We start from the raw sequence: 18,214 nt of genomic DNA, 5'->3' as shown, positions 1-18,214 counted from the left end.
TTCTCAAAACCTACATAAGCTTTGTGTTTCTGAACTTGTGGTGTTGTTGTTTACCAGCATCAAATTTTACTTTTCAACATTGACTCCATCTTCAAATCTTCCAAGAGCCTAATATCTAAATCTCTTACGTGTACTATGCTTTGTAATAGCACACATTAAAAAACAACAACAACAACAAAAATGTATGGTGAAATAATCTTAAGAGTAAATAGGACTTAAGGCAACATATCTGCTTTGTAATGAAAGCATAACAATCAAACTCTATCACAGATAGAAAATCATAAGCATCATCAAAAGTCTTCCAGTAATAACAACTGCAGCACATCAGCAGAACCAACACTATAAACACTAGGATATCGTTCCAGCCTAACATTAAAAAAAAAAAAAAAAATCAATAAAACCAGCTCCAAAATGAAGGCATTACCCAAACATGCACCTCAGAAGACCCATAGTCTCACCAGTGAGCAACAGAGAACAAGTTCAAAAGTGTACATTAGAAACTCCAAGTTAGTTCAACATGCACAAAGAATCATACACATGCACCAACACCCAGCTGTTGCTCAAAATGGCTCCACTAGCTCTGGAAACATTCTTCCTTTCCTCCAAATGTGCAGACAGCACAAATTCATGCACTAAGACCCAGTTTACGCAGTCAAAAAAACAAAAAAAACAACAACAATAATTAAGCCTTCCTGCAACAGCATTTGCCCCAAAGACAGTGTTTACATTTCTGAAGGATTTTATCTTCATTATCATATTCTCTTAACCGTAATCAACGGGAGCAAAAATAAACTGAAAAAAAGCCGTACAGACGCCTTGTGCGAGACTCCGGCAAAATCAGAGTATGAAACTGTATTCGAGTGCTGGACTTTGAGTGAACAGCTTTGATTAAGAGTGCCCATAGTTTGTCTTGCTTTGAGTGAACAGTTTTGATTATGCATGTCCATAGTTAATCTTGCTTTGAGTGAATAGCTTTAATTAAGAGTGTCTTTTCATTTGTAGTTATTCTTTCAAAGTCTTCATTTTTTCTAATCATAAATTCTGTATTTTTTACTCATTCCTTTCACTGAATGCCTATCATTTGGTGGTTGTTTCTTTTTGGGTTTTTTATTTTTCATTTTTTGGTTGTGTTCTTTTTTGGGGGGGAAGGGTGGGGGCAGGTGGGGGGAGGGTTCTATATTTCAATGTTGATGAATGATGCTGGAGCTGATGATATGATGCTGCTATGGGTGTCCTTTTAGGTTTGGAACGGACTACTTGACAAGACTATACTCCCCATAACATATACCTGACGACAACCAGCACCTGCAGTGTTCGGTCATGAAATCTGAGAAACACTCCCCAAAGAGTGACTGTGCATTTTTTTGGGTTTGATTCAATGACAAGAGGTGGAGTGATGGCCTAGAGGTAACGCGTCCGCCTAGGAAGCGACAGAATCTGAGTGAGCTGGTTCGAATCACGGCTCAGCCGCCGATATTTTCTCCCCCTCTACTAGACCTTGAGTGGTGGTCTGGACGCTAGTCATTCCGATGAGACAATAAACCGCAGTCCCGTGTGCAGCATGCGCTTAGTGCACGTAAAAGAACCCACAGCAACAAAAGGGTTGTTCCTGGCAAAATTCTGTAGAAAAATCCATTTCGATAGGAAAAACAAAACTGCACGCAGGAAAAAATACCCCAAAAATGGGTGGCGCTGTAGTGTAGCGACGCGCTCTCCCTGGAGAGAGCAGCCCGAATTTCACATAGAGAAATCCGTTGTGGTAAAAAGAAATACAAACACAAATACAAAAACTACAGTCTGTGATCAGAAAGACCCAAAGGTCACATCTGGTACAGATACTCACTTGTCCGTCAGGTGTTCGGCTGGTTCTCCTACCACCATCCTTCTCCCTCAGAAACTGGTTATATTCTTCATTACGCTCTCGCTCCTTGTTGATCTGAACAACAGTGTGGGGGGAGAAAAGAAAAGGTCATGCACCTCAAGCAAGGGAAAGTTTGCACAAAGCCTAACAAATATTCATGCCATAAGTGAGTAAGTATAATGCCATAACTGAGTAAGTATAATGCCATAAGTGAGTAAATATAACCCAAACAAAATAACTAAACAAACACACCAAAACATCCGCAGCAAAACAAACACACACAAGTTAATCAATGAACCAGAACCCAAAAGAAAATAACTAAACAAACACAAAAAGTGCAAACTGATTAAATACAAAAAAAAAGGCAAATATGCCCCAATGCATTCTTGCCCTAATGTGCAAATCCACATCTATGATTTTTTTTTCTTTTAAAAAGAATCAAGCCTTCTACTTCCACCATACACTTTCATTACAGCGCAATGTGTTAAATCAAAAAAGTACAAGTGCTGAGTACAAGCCCTTTTGCTTGCTGTGAAAACAACTCTAAAACTGTCCTGATTCAACTTCATTTTGGATTTTTCTCATTTCATCTTCTCTTATTTATCTTTTTATTTACTTATTTATTCATTTATCTATCGATTAATCAACTTATTTATTTATTCTTTTTTTTCATTTACTTAATTATTTATCTATCTGTTTATTTGTTTGTTTATTAATCAATCAATTAGTATGTTCATTGATTCGTTCACTCATCTACTCTTTATTTATTTACTAATCTATTCATCTATTTAGTACCTGTAAACCAGTAAAAGGCTACCAGGTCGAACACCTTGTGAAGTATTGTAGTTTTTAAGATGCTGACTGACGACGTGAAGGGTTGCAGCTTTATAGGAAGAAAAACACTGGCTTAAACTATAACTTTTTTTTTTCTTTTTTTTTTTAATGATGCAGGGATAGGGCAGGGATGAACTTACTGCTATGTCCAGAACTACTAACACCTTGAATGAAAATAACTTCAACCTTCAAGTTCAAGTACTCAATATCAAATACCCAACCCCACTTCGTCATTTTCATGATGGTCATTTCTGCAATGCCTCCGCGTCATCTCTGTGCGTGCGTGAGTGAGTGAGTGAGTGAGTGAGTGTGTGTGTGTGTGTGTGTGTGTGTGTGTGTGTGTGTGTGTGTGTGTGTGTGTGTGTGTGTGTGTGTGTGTGTGTGTGGCTGTGTGTGTGTGTGTGTGTGAAGTGCTTTGTAATGTTTAAAAGCACTATAAAAATGCTTTTTTCTTTTTTTTTTTAACTACTATTATCATCATTATCATCATGATGATTATCATTATCATTACCCTGTGGTGTGAGGCTGACATGAACTGTTTGCAGGGCAGGAGTCCACATAACTCTACCAGACATCTATTTTGTATCATCATTCAGCACCTCACAGTCCCGACACATCCTGTGTCACTCACTGGTGAGTCCAGTGAACTGAGCTTAGTTCAGTGTTAACGTTAATGTAATGACTGCGTTTCAGTGACTGCTGATGACTATCAAACAAGACCGCAAAACCTGGGACAAACAACTAATTCCCACAATCTACCGACTACAAAGCATCAAAAGGCACAAGCAAGAGTCTTTGTTTTAGACAGACAGACAGATATGGAGACAGGGAGATAGAGATACATATAGAAAGAGATCTCAAGAACAAGAAAAGCTTGAAAAGTGTGGAAGCATCACAAGGTTATATACAATGTGAAATATAAGGTGATGTTTTGCCTGAGTGCATTAAAAAGTCTTAATTATCTATCTCATTTGGCATCAGTGAGTTTATTATAGTGTCTTAAGGTAACAGTCAGACCAGGGAAAAAAGCTAATAAAAATGCCTAACAAGTTTCTCACAATGTATATAGGTAAGTAGATAGATAGGCCTTTTTTTTTAGAGGGGGTGGGGGGGGGGGTTTTTGTTTTTTGTTGTTTTTTTTAATCAGGCATTAGATAGAGCAGTTATTTCTTAATTGTAACTAAGGTTAATCAAAGTTTATGCTATTGAATTCTTTTTTTCTTTTTTTTCTTTTTCTTTTTTTTCTTTTTTTCAAGGGGCTGGGTCTTGGGGAATTTGTTTTAAGAGACTGAGAGAGCATCTGAAAAAAAAAAAAAAAAAAAAAACTGTCATGATACAAGTAGTTCAACTACACATGCAAATCATTCAACCACTTGCAAGGTGAAATCATTTTTGATTTGGTTTTCAAAGCCATCCAGCATGCCATCAGCTGTGCAAGGGAATGCGGGAGGGGGGTGTTGTGAGCAGGATGGGAATACAAGCCAGCTGCTTATGAAAATGAAGAAGCTGAAACCAAAGGCATGCATAAACCGCTGGCAACATGCAAAGAATTGAAAAGCCTTTCTGTCAAATCTGGAAGTCAAAAATTGTACCACATTTTTCAGTATCTCCCCCCCCCCCCCCCCCCCCCCTGCCAAGCCCCACCCCTGCTGGTACCCAAAGTGCTTTTTCCAACCTTAACCCTCCCAACTCTGCTGTGAGTTCGCATCACATTACATCATGTTAAAATATATGAGCCAGAGAAAAACACTGCAAAATAAATCCATACATACAAACATACATACATACATGCATACACACATTACATTTATTTGTTTATCTATTCATTTACTCATCTATTTTAAGAGCATTTTTATCATGGAAGGAAAGCTAAAGAAGGAGGGAAGAAAGACAGGATGAAGGAGACATGAAGAAAAAAGAAACAAAAAACAAAAAAAGAAAGAAGAAGAAGTGATGGAAAAAAAAGGGGGGCGAGAAAGAATGGAAAGAAAAAAAAGGAAATAAGAAAGAAAGAAAAAAGAGAAAGCAAGCAAGAAAGAAAGATTAAAGAACAGAAAGATGGACAGAAAGAACGAAAGAGAGGGGAAAAAGGACAGAAATACACCACAGAAAAAAAATCAAAGGGAAAGTACAACTCTCTAGGGGTGTTCGTTTTGTTTCTGTTTTGTTCTAAACTCTTACAAACAAACATCAATTTGTGCACATTTCTGAACAACTCAGTTTAATTTGGATTCATAGTGATTCACACACACACACACACACACACACACAACATAAATAAATAAAATAAAATAAAATACCAATGAAGAAAGAATATATCAAGCATGAAACTAATAACCAACACGAGCACGATTCTGATATGACACAGGAAGAAGATCAGAAAAGAACAAAGAACCACACAAATCCAAGAGAGTGATCACAGGAACATTGTCATCATTTTCAATTGCTATACGTGTCTGCATTTAATCCCAATAATTTTTTTAATATTTTGTTTTTGTTTTGTTTTTAAACAAAGAAGAACCACACAATTTTTTTCCACTTCTTCAAAGTACTACCAATGGTGCTTTCAATATTTTAAAGAGAATACAGGCCAGAGAATGAAGTTCCAGATTTGACAGAAAATGGCATCTACGTCTTACGGAATACGGCTTTATGTCCACAAAGTCGTCTTTGTCTCTCTTGAAGATCTTCCGTTTCCACTCCCATTCAAACCCACCATTCTTCAAAAATGACCATACCACGGAGTGAAAAAAAGAATATATATATATATATATATATATATCAGTCATGTCTGTGATTTAATGATTGAGTTTACACAATGTGTTATTCTTGATTTAATGGTTGAGTTTGCACAATATTTGAATAACGTTTATGAAGAATGAATGCTTATTCCCTCCACTGCTAACCTCATTAAGTGCTGAATGATATTACGAAGAAATAATGCAAAGTTTAAAATGCACAAAACAAATAATAACAATAATAGACGCTTATATAGCGCCTTTTCTCTCCAAAAGCTCGGGGTGCTTTACACGAAAGAAAAAGTTACAAATTGCATGAATCATTCATAACCACTCTTTCCCTGTCTCCCTCCCCCCCAACCCCTCCTCCCCTTCTGCCCCCACCCCCCCCCCCCAACTTTTCCTCTCTTATTTGTCAAGCACACACAGTGAGCTGACAGGGCATGGGGTGGTACTGGAGAACTGAGAGTGCTTATAGATAGTTTTTTTTTTAAAGTAACAGGTTTTTAGTGAAGAGCAAAAGGCAGAGATGAAATCAGATACACAGATATGGCGAGGAAGGTTGTTCCAGAAATGAGGAGCAGCAAAGAGGAATGACTTGGTACTTGTATTGACACAAGGAATTTTGGGAAGGTAACAGTCAAAGGAAGAGCAGAGAGTTCTTGAGGGAGCATAAACACTGATGAGGTCAGAAAGATAGGTAGGTCTATATTGTCCACATTCAATCAAACAAATTTCCAAATATTTTCTATAAAATAAACCCAAATTTTTAAAAACAATTAAACTACCACACAATTTTCTCTGTTCTTCAAAGCACCACATTGGTACTTTCAATCTTTTAAAGACCATCCAAGGCAGAGAATCATGTTCCAGATTTGACAGAAAACAGCATCTATGTCTTACGGAATATGGCTTTATGTTCACAAAGTCGTCTTTGTCTCTCTTGAAGATCTTCCGTTTCCACTCCCATTCTGACTTATCATTCTTCAAAAATGAGCATACCAGAGTGATCAAAATATACATCAGTCTTGTTTTTGATTTCACGCGTCGAGTTTGCACTATGTTTGAGTATTGTCTAATAATGATGGATGCTCATTCTCTCTCTCTCTCTCTCTCTCTCTCTCTCTCTCCACATACACAAACACACACACACATACACATGCACACACATACACAAACATACTCATATACATAAACACACACATTCAAACATGCACAAACACTCACACAAGCATACAGTAACACACTCACACATTCATGCATGTGTGCACGCTCAGTTGCTCACACAACCTACATGCAAACACACACACACACACACACACACACACACACACACACGTGAACCATGAGTTGATCTTAACAATAAGTTTTAAAAAATTAAAAATTTTGATACAATGACAAGTTAAATTATCATTCTCAATCAACCACATACAAATCACTAATATATTATCACAAAGAAAAGTGAACTGCAATAAGGAATCACCATCATCATTACTGCACTAATCCAACAGTCACTCACCATCCCACCCTTTCCTCCCCCACCCCACTCCCCCAAAAAGAAAAAAAAAATCATAACTTTTTTCAACACTACCACCACCAACAAGAACAGCAGCAGCAACAGCAGCAGAACCACCACCACCACCACCACCACCACCTTCAAAAACAACAACAGCCCATTTCAAAACCTACCTTTGCATTGTCACTCTCATTCTTTCCAGGAAAGGTGACATTGGCCTTGTATTCATCCGTCAGGTGTGCCAAGTTACGCCTCTCCGTGTTTTGCTGAAAGAGGACATCCACCAAAATGTCATCATCGGTCACTTTACCACTTCAGGATGAATGCCCAGTATGTAACCTTTTTTTCCTTTTTTTAAATTCTGCTTTAGACAGAGAGCCAGACAGACAGAAACACAGAGAATCAAAGCGACAAATAGAGGAAGAGAGAGAGAGAGCAAAAAAAAGAATGAAAAGGGAGGTAAGAAAGGAGACAGAGACACAGACACAAACACAGACCTTGGGACAGACAGACAGATGGAAACGGAGTGTCAGAGACATTAAGACCCAGCGGATGAAGACACGATTCAAAAAGAAAAAGAAAAGAAGACAAGGATTTCAAGTGTTCTGAAAAGTAACAATGTAGCTGTGTCATTGTAATTTGGTGTGATTCAATGAGTTGACTTTATGGACAACTTTGTTTTCTGATTGCAGTATAAAAGAGAGAGAGAGAGAGAGAGAGAGAGAGAGAGAGAGAGAGAGAGAGAGAGAGAATAAATTTTATAATAAATAAATCAATAGATATATGAATAAATAAACAAATAAAGAAACAAATAAATAAATGAATAAATGAAAATTGAAAAATGGAATTTTTTTCTCAATCTGTTTGTTCTAAAAATCACTGCAATCAGCCCTGGGATGATGATATTCATTTACTCCACTGAATGCTTCTTCCCCCACCCCCACCCCCCTACTTGTAGCACACCTGACATTAACAGCAAACCCCAAGACTTACAACAAAAATCACATCATTTCTGTTGAAAAAAAAAAAAAAAAGGATTTATCATTTTAGAATTCTGTAGTACATAACGTGTTTATTCCACATCGAACGACAAGTCTCACAACACTGCAAGGAAAATATTGATAAAAGAAAAAAGACAAAAATGAAACAGAAAATGAGAAATAAATCATGGCACAACAGCATAAAATAACAGAAATATAAAGCCATGAAAATATCAATAATGTGCAGAAAAGGGGGACTGAACAAGTGAAAGAGAGGTGAAAGTGGTGGAGCGCAGAGAGTGGTGTCAGGGGGATGGCGGGGGAAAGGGAGAAAAATAGTGCAAAATAGTCAATCAGATGGACATAGACAGGCAGACAGAAAGACAGTGTGGGTGTAAACCAGTAATATGTTGTGTAATGTACTTCTGAAGAAAAACAACAACAACAACAAAAAACAATGCATGAACAGTCAAAAACGAAAGAACAAATAACAGGGATGCAAAGAAGAGCTAGGAAAAAAAAAGAAAAAAAAGAAAAGGGAGTTAAACAATAAATTGAGGAGAAATCGATAGATAGGCAGAAAATCAAAGAGACAAGAGTGAGAGAAAAAGAGAAAGACACAGGAAAGGAGAGAAAGAGGGAGACACAAAGGGACAGACAGAAACAGAGACATCAAGACAAGACTGACAAAGACAGACAGACAGAGAAAGACAGACTAACAAACAGAGACAGAGAGAGAGGTACCACATAATGATACTATCCTAAGACATGGAGGAGAAAAAAAATATCAATAATTGCAAGAAATAGTTTCTCTAACTAGATTATGCAAGCACAAAATAAACAAACCAAAAAAAAAAAACCAAAAACAAAACAAAAGCATGTAAATACTGAAGCAAAAAAGCAGTGCAGTATAAAGATGAATCTTTTCTTATTATACATAACAATGATTACCCATACCATAAAAGACTTAGTTCCGTAATACAACTTTACCATTCATCTCACAAAACAAAAGATTAAAAATAATAACCATTTTAAAGCAGCACATATATAAAACATGAAAATAAAAGAGAACTGGTCATTTCCAATGACAAAAAAATCCTCCAAAATTATTATTTGTCCACAGAGTATACTACTCTAGGAATGAAGGAGGAAGGAGGAAATTAGAAGAATCAGATACTTCAGATCACTGAAAAAAAAAAAAAAGTTCCAATCTGCATAACTGATAGCACCATCAGATATTCGTCAGATAAAACATTCAAAGTTCATACACGATCACAAAAATACTACTTCCAAATCGAAGACCAGTACACAAATTTCTCATCTCAGGGGTGAGTGAAAACAGTAACATTATAATATAAATTTTAAAAAATACAAAGAAAGAAAGGAAAAAGAAAAACACAATAATCTTATATCTATTCCATTACAATCCCTATAACCACCAACATATCAAAATGATAATAATATATTACACTTATATGCCACAAACTCCCCATACAATGGGCTCAAAGCACATCACACCAGACAATACATATACAATAATGCACTATACCACACAAGAGCACATGAGGACATAGTAGTGAAAAAACAAAATCTATACACACCAATACAATACTACAAATTGTAAATATGAATAATCCCAGGAAAATGGCACAAAATACACCCTAGAGGCTACACACACACACACACACACACACACACACACAAACAGAACAAACACCAACCCACAAGTACATACACCACAAAATACACATTAAAGAGTATCATGTTTACATACACACCATATACAAGGCAACGATAATACAGAAAGAAAATCATGAGACAGACACATCTCTATGATCTACAGACAAGACCCGCCACCATAAAAACAATAACAATCAACATCAAGTTTACGTACCTTGTGGATCAAACAGACAAGAGATTTAATAAGAGAAGCATTGATGAGTATGGACAATAAAAACAAAAAGAAACAAAGAAACAAAGAAAACAATGATGATGAAAATCTTTGATGAAGAATTAAAGAAAGAAAATGAAGGAAGGATTCATGTTATTACATTTGTTTAAAGCCTGTAAGAAAATCAACAGCTGATTGTATGACCACAGAACCTCCCCCATTCCTCCCTGCACCCCCCCAAAAAAATAACAGATGAATATATCACACTGAGAGACAGTGACTGAACAGAATGAAGAAGAACTACAGACACACATACAAAAAATCCTACTAAGAAAATGGAAAGGGGCTGAATAAGAACGTCAACGTAAGCATGAATAAAATGTGTTGTGCAGTATGTTATCAAGTGTCATAGATTGTCAAGGAGCACAGTTAGTTCAAACTGTGAAATTTAGCTGCTGGAAAAAAAATGAGAGAAAAAAAAGCTGTGCAAATATGCTGTTTTATGTGTGGGGGAATCACCCATCAGGCACTGATCAGTTTAAATCTTCTCAATGTTTCCTTTGCATAAACTGTTAGCAAACCAAACATGATGACAGTCAAAGAAAAATCACCAATCTGACATAAAAATGGCAATTTGTATTCATATAAATTTAAACTAACTTAAGATGTCATTACATTTAAGGTAAAGTGTAACAAAAAAGAAAAGTTCCAATCAAAGTTTTTCTCTGTGTGTGTGTTGGTTTTTTTTTAAGCATTCATATTACAATGTCTGTTTTGCTGCATATCATTTGTATAACTGAATTTCAAGTAAATTTTCAGAATGGACATTATACCCTAAAATTGGTTTTCTTCTCACCATATGATTTTTTTCATTTCAACATAATATACATCACAACAGTGACTTGTTGAAGGTAGTTTCCTTTATTCATTGATGTAAAATATATCATATGTAGTCAGTATAAAGAACACAGTGTTTGATGATTAAGATGCAGTGTGTATCCAGTAGCTCACTGTCACTAGAGTAAGAAGTGTCCTGTCTCTGGTTTTCACAAGACTCAAAGCAAAGAAGTTCTCAACACCAATTACTTTCAATCACACTGTTGTCAGACACAGGCAAATGAAAATAACTTATGATGCTTAAAGTTATCTTTCCTCAAGTAGCACTCTCACTGGACCTTTGTTTTAACATGTTTGTATATGTATAGTGTTCCCAAACATTGAACATTTTAATGTGAGTATTACAAAAACAGCAAACAGGACTGTCACTGCAACTGATGCACATCATTTCACTCGCTGTTAGACAGTCATCTACCTTCAAGAACTCCTGGTAATCTCTCTGTCTCTCCTGTCGCAGTCTCTCGCGTTGACTCTCCCTTGACCCCAGGCGACTAAACAAGCCATCATTCACTGACACGGCCCTCCTCTCCTCCTGCACCTCTTGTCGCTGAGGGGTTCTGGCATTCTCCCGGCTTCTCCCTTTCAGCCGTCTCTCTGTGTCTGGGGCTTGAAAGGTATTGCTGTTGTTAACGGAGGGAGTGAACCTCTCTCTCTGCATGTCTGCCACCATTTTCCTGGCCAGCATTTCATTGTATTCTCGGTGCCTCTCTTCCTGCAGGCGGCTGCGCTCACTTTCTCTGGAGCCCAGGCGGCTGAGGAAACCATCATCGGTCGATGATGGTGTGACGATGTTTCTCCTTTCTGTCCTCTTCAAGGACTCCTCATGCTTCTTTCTCTCCAGCATCTGGTTGTACTCCTGGCGCCTTTCTTGCAGCAACCTCTTCTGGTATGCTTCGTACGGAGACTCTCTGTCAGACATGGGTGTGGGTGGCAGTAATTTCCCTTCGGGAACCGGCTGTAAACTGTTCTGCGGTTTGAACTTTGGTGAAATGAACGACTGCGGCTTGTTGAGGTCAGAAACACCGCTGTTTGCTGGAAAATCAGGGAACATTGGCTGATCCAGCGATATTCTGACTTTCTTCTGGGGCTGGTTCTGACTGCTGGGCTGCAGCTGCTGACTGTCTCTGTGTTGATCCATAGCAACTGGTCGCCATCTGTCACCATCAGGCTGCTGGGCTTTCATGGAAGCTGTGTCGTTCCCCTGATCTTGTCTGACTGAAGGAAAACTGGATCGATACGGCTTTTCTTTTTCCACTGGGCTCTGCCAAAGGCCAGGAATTTCCACACCTCCCAATGCTTTTTTCAGTTTGGCATCTTCCTCCTATATAATCAGCAGCAGGAAAAAAAGGAAAGAAAAAAAAAGAAATACAAAACAAATATGCAAATACATTTCACCATCCTAAAAACCACAAATAAGCTATGCTTATTTTGTTTGTTACGCTCATTATGCCCTCATCACTGATCACCACAAATGTATGTAAATCTTTACATTCAGATCAGCACACAAGTCAACATCACCGCACCCAGTTTTGCTCTTGTCATACCAGGTCAACATCTGCACATATTTATGTAAACAAGATGCCCCACTACAGCATATCTTTCAATCAAGTGAGCAGCCACAAATCACAGGAATGTGCTGGCGGACATAAAAGCGTCACAAAAAACAGCAAGACAGTACGCTCGCAACAAGGCGAAAACTTTATATTCAAGGCATGCACCACACTGCAGAGACACAGCAACCCATAGCATGTACCTGACAGCGACTATCCATCATTTAATGTTTAATCCTTTGGATTAAAAACAGTTATAACTATCTTATTGAATATTTTCCTTTTTATGATGATTCAAATATACACACGCATGTGCACATGCACTCACACACACTCGCACACACGCAGGCACACACATGCACAAACACTTGTGCACACACACATACATGCACACACACACCGATGCATGCATACACACACTGACGCATGTACACATGCACACACACACACACACACACAGAGTTATTTCACTCCATCTTAAAATGTAATACCATCTTACCCAAATAATTTTCTTTTTGAATAGCAACTGATGTGCACTCCACGATCAGAAAAGGGTGTGTCAGTTATTCATTCTCGTTTGTTTTTCTGATTTTTTTTTCTCCTTGATATTTGCTGGCATGCATTTTAAATAAGCCGGAACATAATTTTCTGTTTTGGCTGAAGCAGACGATAAAGTATTTTGAATTAAATTAAATGGAATTGAATTATTACAGGGACAGTGCAACATAACCTGTTAAGGCAGGCTGTTGTTTAAGGCCAGACACGGTAGTACAAAAACATATGAAATAAACTTGAAGTTTAAGGCTTTCTGTGACATGGTATGCAAAGATACTGGACTAAACATGTCTAAAGAGGTCATTTTGTGCAATTTGTCGTGACGGTTTCCATGGAAACGAATCCAAAATGGCCGACAAACAAAAAAACTTCGGTACCTTTATAGATATGTTATTTCTGTTTGTTTTATTTGATTTATTTGTATTTGTTCTTTATTATAGTGCAGTGGTATTTTGGAATTTGAATAAATACATTTTTTGTTGTTGTTGTTGTTGTTGAAATGTGTATAAATTCCTTGACATAATGTTTTTCAAATGAGTGTATATTCATTCTTTTACTAGTACTATACAAACCACTGCACTATAATAAAGATGAATACATAAAGAAAGAAAGTACCAAGTTTGAACATGCTATCTTTTAAAGTTTTTGAGCATTAGCATTTTGAAAAATGGTATTATGAAGACAAAACACAAAACAGAAAACAGGAAAAGAAAGAGATGTGCTTGTACTCACTAGAAATCACACATGTTGATGCTGTTTGAAGCTTTATTTAAGTGAATATAGTACCCAGGTGAAACAGACTATAAAGATTAGATGTTGAAGAAGCAAATTATGCGAAAAAACGAAAATCACAAAAAATCATGATTTTGGTCAAAATTTCACTACTGTGTCTGGCCTTAATAAATACAAAATTTCAAACTGGAACATCATGTAAGGAAAATCAAATGTTTAAAATAACCTGCACTGCAATAACGACCAGTTTGCTAACTCTGAATTGGAAACATGCCTGAAAACTGAACCTGACTTGGGATACTGAATATCACTGATCAAAAGTTAGTCTTGTATTTTAAATCAATTATACAACATGCTTAATTGACACTTAACCTGGGGATGTTTTCAAACAAGCTGACATACTATAAAGTTATTTTATTTTCTCTTCTCAGTATATCCAGTTATCAGTAAAAATCATGCTTTATGGTTATTAAAGAAAAATAATTATGTTGCTATTGGGTTTGTTTGTGTTTTTTTCATTGACATATCAATATTTTGCTGTCTGGTTAAAAAAAAGAAAGAAAAAAAGAACTAAGAACCTGGCCCTAATACACGCTACCGCAAAGCATTCGTCTGTAACAGCTGCAAGCAACCAGCCACTTTTGATGAGAATTTCTCACTTACACCTCCGTCTCCGAACAAATCAAGGGAACCTTGCCACCTTTCATGACCCAGCTTCTCATCATCATGTGTTAGCTCTTTTGTTCCCAGAGAGGGCAGCCGTTGCCCCACGGAGGATGTTTTCTTGGTGACCGGATTGCAGCCAGTGTGCACAAACAAACCCCTCAGGTAGTCGTTGTAATCTTTCTGTCTTTCTAAGCTGAGCAGTCTCCTTTTCTCTTCGTATTTTCCGAGAGGGAGGGGTTCTTCTTGGAAAGGTTCTTTCCACTGACGTTTTTTCAAATGGTGTTCAGACTCCTGTGACTGACAAGTGAATGTTTTTTTCTTTTTTTTTCTCTCTTTCCTGGTTTCAAATACTTTAGCATTCACAAAAAGATGTGTGTGTTTTGTTTTGTTTTTTTTCTAAATCAAGTCATCATTGAAAGAAATCTATGCAGAGAAAAGTTTCAAGGCTTGTTATTTATGCCTCAAAATCTGACGTGACAGTTTTCATTTTTAATTCTCTATGATCTGGCCAGCAATAGTAATGGAATCAAACAGTAACTAAACAGCAAAGAGTAGGTCCATAAACACAGAATAACAAAAGAAATGCATACCAAAAAAATATGGTATGTGACACACCCGTTAAATTTTGGTTAGAATTTTTGTTTAATTAAACATACACAACAAACACATATGAAACTTTCAAAATGAATATCACTTACGACAAATAAAACAAAAGACACAAAATGCTACAACCCATAACAGGTGTTAGTCTGATTATTTCACACACCCATCAACAGCAGCATACAAGATTCTCAATGTTTGATACATGATGCTAAATCTAATGTCCACACCTACACATACTGCTCAAAGAATCTATTACACCACTGATATGTCACAAACGGGAAAGCGCGCCAAATCCCCACAAAAAAACAAAACAAAAAGGTTACACACACTACAGCAATATCCACAGCTATATCAGCATACAGTATATCTATCAATATTGCGAAGGCTCACAAACCACAAGGATCTGTTTACCCAAGTACTACCTCTTGCAAATATTGCTTGTACTCCTGCTGTCTCTCAGACTTTAGCTTTTCTCTTTTTCGCACATGGGGCTCATCGCTCAGTAAGAGCTCTTCGTGAGAGGCCTCCTTCCACAGCCGCCTATTGCGTCTGTCTGCCGTCTGTTGGGTCACCCACACACACAGTGACAGGGTTACATTCAGAAGTGGCACAAACAGAATGCAAGAGCATGACTGTGGTCACACTTAAGTATTTTCATTCACTCTCTCTCTCTCTTTCTAATATGATTACTATCCATTTAACAATCAGGCAATACCCCCTTCAGAGACGGTCTATGGCCTATTCTTAATAAAATATTCATTCTCTCTCCCTCTCTCTATTCCAATAAAAATATACAACAAAAAAGCAAAAACAATTTATGCTTGCTTCTCACTGCTGCTGTTGTATGCACAGTGTGATAATTTTTTTTTTAATGTTCTTTTGGTGTACACAATATATGGTAACTGACTGTAAATACCAGCACAAGGAAATTCTCTCTCTCTCTCTCTCTCTCTCTCTCTCTGAGTCTGTCTTTGATTGGTCAGTAGAATTTTTTTTTTTTTTTTTGTTTTGTTTTCCTTTCTCTTTTAGATTTTTTAATGGACCATAAAACTTTAGTGGGTAAACTGGGCAGTCACCATACCCAGAAAGGCATGTGCAAATTCTTCACACTTTAAAGTTTTATACACCAGTTATTATTTTGTTGGTTTTGGGGGTTTTTTTTCATTAGATAAAAAAAAAAAACAACAATAATTGTAACTGACAGCCCCACCACCCAAGTGGTATGTGCAAATTCTTTAGAAAGTCTTAAAAGAATTTTTTTTTCTTGTTAACATTCATGTTAGTGTATGTGTCTGTGCGCATATCTTTGTACATGTGTGTATGTGTGAGACAGATACAGACAGGCAAAAGAGACAACGAATGTGAGATATGCACGACAGAGGGATAAACAGACAGATAAGTGCCAGAGGGAGACTGTCAGCTCACAGTTCTCCAGGGAATCTTTGTACTTGTATTTCTTTTTATCACAACAGATTTCTCTGTGTGAAATTCGGGCTGCTCTCCCCTGGGAGAGCGCGTCGCTACACTACAGCGCCACCCATTTTTTTGTATTTTTTCCTGCATGCAGTTTTATTTGTTTTTCCTTTCTGTGAATTCTAGATTTCCAGTTCCTGGTACCAGCTTCTGAATTGTATAATGTATTTGCCAAATTTATGGCGGTTGTAAGGGCAAAGATATTGTATGACAAATGGTAATGACACTGGTCAATCTGAATTTTAACGTACTGTGCAGAAATTTGCAAAGAGGGTGAGAGAGTGAACTGTTCATGTGTGTGTGTGTGTGTGTGTGTGTGTGTGTGTGTGTGTGTGTGTGTGTGAGTGAATACAGTACATATGTGTGCATCACTGAGAGAAAAGGAGGGAATAAGTGTCGTGTGTGTGTGTGTGTGTGTGTGTGTGTGTGTGTGTGTCAGTGTGTGCATGTGCGCGTGCATGTAAGACTGAGGCAAACAGGCAGGAGAGACAAAAAGAGTGGGATGTGCATGACAGACGGACAGACAGATAAGTGCAAGAGAAAGAGAGTGAGAGGAAGAAAGAAAGAAGGAAATAAAGAAAGAAAGAAAGAAGAAACAGCAACAAAGAAAAAGAAGAGAAAAAAAAGAAAAAAGAAAAATTATGAACAGAAACAATACCATTTTGATAAACTATTCCAAGCGTTTCAATGCACAAAGAAAATTAAAACACCTACACAAGAGCCAGTACAATAAAAAATTCTATGTATACCTTCCTCAAAAACTCCTGATACTCTGTTTTGCGAGCCTCCTCTACCGCTCTCCTCTTCTGCTCATAGTCCCCCAAAGGCAGCAGCTTTTCAGCCGACGGCTCCCGCCAAGTGCGGTTCCCGCTATCCTTAGACTGGGACGCAATGAAGAAAATATAATGTATGTGTCTTCCAATAAAATATAATCAATGAATGAAATACTGCTTGGGTTCCCACCATCTTTAGAAATAAATTAATGCTAGAGTTCCCACCATCTTTAGATATAACAAAAGGAATACAATAATGCTAGGATTCCAGCCATATTTAGAAATAAATGAATACAACGATGCTAAGATTCCCATCTATATAAATAAATGAAATCATGCAAGGTCCAATCAATTTTCTTTAATCTTAATAATATGTAGCTGTTCAACGGCCTACTAATTTGTTTCACACACAATTCTGTGCTTGCTACATGAGTTATGATTATATTCAGTGTAAACTGTAATGTACCATGAAGAGAGAAGAGAAAAGAAAATTAATAATAATAATAATTCCATTCAAAACATGGTCAAATTAAGACTGGACTTTTCTGATATCATGAGAATTCACAAGAACAATAATTATGATTGCAATGTGTATTACCAGAAATGTTTAATCTTTTCATGTGTGTTTTCTATTTCTGTTATAAATGTTGTTGTCATTTTTTTTTTTTTTTTTTTTTAAAGGTCTGTCATGCTATGACAAAAAACGTATTTACACTGTGAGGTTACAGGTCAAGGTTAACTCACTCCGGACGAATACTTTTCTCCCTTGCTTTTCCCTACAGACAACCCATTTGTTAGGGTTAGGAAAAAAAAATCACAAAAAATGCAAAACATAAAGTAACTGAATGAAACTCACTGTACTTGACCTACTGACCCCTCTCCTCACATCGTGTGAATGCCCACCCCCCTCCCTCTTCACTGCTCTCAGAAGCTGAGTCACTATCAGTTCCTTCTTGCTGGTAGCTTTCTTCACTGCAGATACTTTATTCAACGTCTTCATCATCCTCGTCGATGTCAAAACCTTCAGTTTGAAGCATTTCAATCACTTCAGCAGCGGTAAAAAGCCACTGTCATGATCTAGTTTCCTCAACAACAAAAAATTAATTTCCACTTATATCACCTGCTACGCCATTTTCGATACATAT

The 18,214-nt window shown here is 37.2% G+C and overlaps 1 protein-coding gene across 1 annotated transcript in view; it reads right to left on the bottom strand.

Moving 5' to 3' along the window:
* Positions 1-18,214, bottom strand: part of LOC143280118 (uncharacterized) — a 97,149-nt gene that overhangs the window by 45,640 nt on the left and 33,295 nt on the right. Inside the window, exons 9-13 of the mRNA XM_076584672.1 lie at positions 17,046-17,177; positions 15,246-15,383; positions 7,123-7,215; positions 5,335-5,415; positions 1,844-1,936 (exon numbers count right to left, since the gene is read on the bottom strand). Of these exons, the coding sequence (XP_076440787.1) occupies positions 1,844-1,936; positions 5,335-5,415; positions 7,123-7,215; positions 15,246-15,383; positions 17,046-17,177 (537 nt within the window). The remainder of the gene's footprint in view (positions 1-1,843; positions 1,937-5,334; positions 5,416-7,122; positions 7,216-15,245; positions 15,384-17,045; positions 17,178-18,214) is intronic.

Source organism: Babylonia areolata, chromosome 3, assembly GCF_041734735.1.
Source record: "Babylonia areolata isolate BAREFJ2019XMU chromosome 3, ASM4173473v1, whole genome shotgun sequence".
NCBI lineage: Eukaryota > Metazoa > Mollusca > Gastropoda > Neogastropoda > Buccinidae > Babylonia > Babylonia areolata.
The sequence above is the reverse complement of the archived record's forward strand: the minus strand, read 5'-3'. Positions and strand labels throughout refer to the sequence as shown.